Consider the following 3959-nt stretch of genomic DNA (forward strand, 5'->3'; position numbering starts at 1 on the left):
GGAAGAGACGAGATAGAAACGGGAGGTAAGGATAGGAGTAGTAAGGATAAAGGAATAAGCAATGGAGGGAGAGGATTGGTTGGAAAGGTGATAGAAAATGGGTGGCATGTACTAATGGTAGAACTACAGGAGATTGGGAAGGCGAATATACATATGTAGGATTAAGAGGTAGTTCTGTAATTGATTATGCGATTGTAAATGAAAATGTATATGATAAAGTCGTCGAATTTAGGATTGATGTAAGAGTGGACTCAGATCACTTGCCTCTATGTAAAGATTGAAGAAGAAGAAGATGCAAGACAGAGAAACAGGAGGAAAGATGAAGAGCAAAGTGGGACACAAGAAGAGGAAAGGGAAGAAGAGATTATAATATGGATAGAGGAAGCGATAAGAAACTTCAAGGCCAGAACAGAAGAATTGGAGGAAAAGAAAATAAGAAAGACGGGGAGTATAAGATAGAGGAAGAATGGGAAGAGATTAAACAGATACAGGAGGTCTGGGGGAAAAAAAAGATAAAAAGAAGAAGGAAGAAAATAGAATATAAGGATTGGTGGGATAAAAATTGCACAAAGAAGAAAAGGGAAGTGAAGAGGATGTACATGAGATGGAGAAAAGGAAAAATAGGAAGAGTGAGGTACTTGGAGGAGAAAAGAATGTTTAAAGACCTGATGGAGAAGAACCAAAAAGAAAAAAGGGAAGAAGAGAAAGAGGAATTCAGAAAGCTGAAAAGGGAAGCGGATATATGGAAATTTATAAATAAGAAAAGAGGCAAGAGGATATAGAAGGAAAACAACATAAAGAAAGATGAATGGAGAAGATATTTTATGGAGTTACTGGATGGAAGAGAAGGAGAACAAGATAGACAACAGACAGAACAACGGAAAGAGGAAAAAGGAAAGGAGCTGAAAATAAGATGAAAGTAAGAAAGGCGTCAGGAACGAATGGGATACCAATGGAGGTTTGGAAATACACGGGAGAAGGCCTGTGGAGGAAGCTGGTGATTATGATTTTTTATGAAACAGTTTAAAAAGTTCATAGGTTTGTAATATTATATTAAAGTTAAATATGTGTTATAATTTTTTTAAATTTCTGAAACATTTTAAAAATATGGAACAGTAAAAAAACCTTCTATTTTTTTATGGAATTAGAGATGAAAACATCCTTATGAATTTTAATGTTATCAAAATTATTTTTAGAAGACAGTGCCTTTATTCTGTTATTGATGATGGAAAAAAGAAATTCTAGTGGATATCCATTATTTAAAAATAATTACAAACCTATGAACTCTTTAAACTGTTTCATAAAAACTGGAAAAGATAAATTAAAAAAAGAAGACCAATCAAATGTTGTCTACCAAATAAATTGTTCTGGTTGCAATGCTTCATATGTTGGCCAGACAAAACATAAACTTAACACTCGCTTAAAAGAACAACCAAAGCCAACATAAAAAAGCCTTCTACTGAAATGACCGTTGTCTCCCAGCATCAACTAGAACAGGATCATAAGTTTGATTGGGATGACACAAAAATTCTTGATTCAGAAGTATCATACTATAAAAGGTGTCAGAGATGATACACATAAAGAAACAAGATTTAGGTTTAAACAAACAAAATGATACGAGGGCAAGTCAATAAGTTTTTAGAAAAACATAGTAAAACACATTTTTTTTTATCGATTCATTTTTATTTCTCAACATAGTCTCTTTTCAGCTCGATACACTAGATCCAACGATTCTCCAACTTTTTCAAGCCGTCCGAATAATATGATTTGTCCAACCCTTCAAAATAAGCTTCTGTTTCGGTGATGAGCTGCTCTCTGGTGAATCTCTTTCCTCCAAACCATTTCTTCAGGTTTGGAAACAGGAAATAGTCGGAGGGAGTTAAATCTGGCAAATATGCTAGATGGGGAAGTAATTCGTAGCGGAATTCGTTGAATTTGGCCATCGGTGCCGGGCACGTGTGAACCCGTGCATTGTCTCGATGGAAGAGCACTTTCTTCTTCACCAAATGGGGACGTTTTTTCTTTAAAATGTTGTTGAAACGGTTCAATAAGGCTGCGTAATCACCATTGATCGTTTGCTTCGACGGAAGGTAATCAATATGAATTATACCGTGTGCATCTCAAAAAACTGTGGCCATCACTTTTCCGGCCGAACTTCACGGTCTTCGCCTTCTTCGGAGCTCGTTCACCCGGTGAAGTCCATTGTTTTGACTGTTCCTTCGTCTCGGGTGAAATAATGGATCCATGTTTCGTCCACAGTAATGAATCGACGCAGAAATTTATCTGGATTACGTTGAAACATCTCCAAACATTGTTTTGAAATCGTCACACGATCGCGCTTATGATCCACAGTGAGCAAACGCGGCACCCATCTTGCCGATAGCTTTTTCATACTCAATTCGTGCAAAATTGAAATCACTGTGCCATGTGATATACCTGTGGCCTCAACAAGCCCGCGCACTTTCACTCGTCGATCAGTCAAAACAATATCGTGGATTTTATCGATGATTTCTGGCGTAGCAGCCTCAATTGGACGTCCCGAACGAGGTGCATCACATGTGGATGTACGACCACGTTTAAATTTATTCATCCAATTGTATACAGTCGCAAATGCTGGTGCAGATGTGCTATGAACATTATCCAGCTCGGCTTTGATTTCTTTCGGCATTAAATCTTTCATATGTAGATGTTTGATCACTGCACAAAACTCGTTTTTTTCCATTTTGCAAAAAATACAAAGGTTGTTTGCTTTAATCATCTACAGAAATGAAACCACGCGATGAATTCCGTTCAAAATTTGACAGTAATCAGCTGAAAGATGCTACTTGTCAAAAAGTAATGTGACATGACGCTGCGAGTGCCCTCTGACAGATTTTCTAAGAACTTATTGACTTGCCCTCGTACATTGCGCTTTCCAGACATTTTTCTATCTCTTATTAAAAAATAGTTCCCTTCCACTAATATTTTACTCCCTCCTAGCACTTTCGCTCTCCTTTCCATCAATTATATATAAATACCGTCTCGTAATGCTGACATTGTCATTGCTACATTATACTTACGTTCTTAAATATTTTTCGTACCATCTGAGAAGTTCTTCTATCTGCGTAATATTCTTTTCTTGTAAGAACACCGCATTATAACAATGTAATTAATCGCTGTTGAAACATTGTAAGTTTTTGATTTATTCACTCTAAGAAATTAAAATAGGTAAAATAAACTCTGTTTTATTCATTAGAATCTGGTAGTCCTATGTTGTACAATTAGTGTTTCATTTTTCCGAGATGAGACGAAATTTGGATTAACCTCGATCTCGTCTCGGAAAAGCCTCGATAATCAGGTCTCGACTCAATTGATATCATCTCGATCTGGTCTCGATCTTGTCTCGGTAATGGAAAGATGGAAGTATAAAGATATGCTCGTTTCTCGGACGCAGTTTCGTCACGTTCTGCGCAATGACTGAAATACACCATCTTGTACATAACGACGTATGCACACATAGCAACGCAAAAACACTGTCAGTTTAAACTATATATTTTAAAGGATCGGAAAAAAACCCAATTTTTCCACGAATTTTTTCGGTTTTTTTCCCAAGGATAGAAAAATTCATTTTTGGAAAAATTTATGCGTATTCGTAAAACTTACCACGTTTGCTTCTCGGTTCTTTCCGTAAAGAAAATAATTGCGTATAGAGTACACAGCGGGATAAGTTAATAGAAATTTTGAAATTATATAAAAGATTGATGTCGTATAACCAAAAGCGCATAATATTATTTAATATTTTAAGCATATTTTGAGAATATTAAATGTATATTTATTATGCGCTTATAAGGAATGTATTCAATAATACATACAAAACATACATTATTGCACCATTAATAAGAATTAAAAATATAGATCAATAAATAAAAGAAAGGAGTCAATTAAAATTTAAAGAATATCTGGAGACACGGTAGTGTCTC

General features: G+C 35.7%; 1 protein-coding gene across 1 annotated transcript; it reads right to left on the minus strand.

Moving 5' to 3' along the window:
* Nucleotides 1-1718: 1718 nt before the first annotated feature.
* Nucleotides 1719-2886, minus strand: LOC108729474 (uncharacterized). Its single transcript, XM_018458620.1, has 2 exons — nt 2333-2886; nt 1719-1946 (listed from the first exon to the last, which is right to left on the minus strand). Exons 1-2 carry the CDS (start codon nt 2756-2758, stop codon nt 1719-1721), a joined length of 654 nt encoding a protein of 217 aa, XP_018314122.1. The 5' UTR covers nt 2759-2886.
* Nucleotides 2887-3959: the final 1073 nt, after the last annotated feature.

This window comes from Mycetomoellerius zeteki, unplaced genomic scaffold (assembly GCF_001594055.1).
Source record: "Mycetomoellerius zeteki isolate Tzet28-1 unplaced genomic scaffold, Tzet1.0 scaffold738, whole genome shotgun sequence".
Classification (NCBI taxonomy): Eukaryota; Metazoa; Arthropoda; class Insecta; order Hymenoptera; family Formicidae; genus Mycetomoellerius; species Mycetomoellerius zeteki.

Bases quoted from the DNA above. Each gene is read 5' to 3' on its own strand.
- LOC108729474 (XM_018458620.1), bottom strand. From the start codon at position 2,758: ATGATTAAAGCAAACAACCTTTGTATTTTTTGCAAAATGGAAAAAAAC. The intron at 1,947-2,332 runs CGTGTGACGATT...ACGTGCCCGGCA, and splicing joins CTGTGGATCATAAGCGCGAT to CCGATGGCCAAATTCAACGA.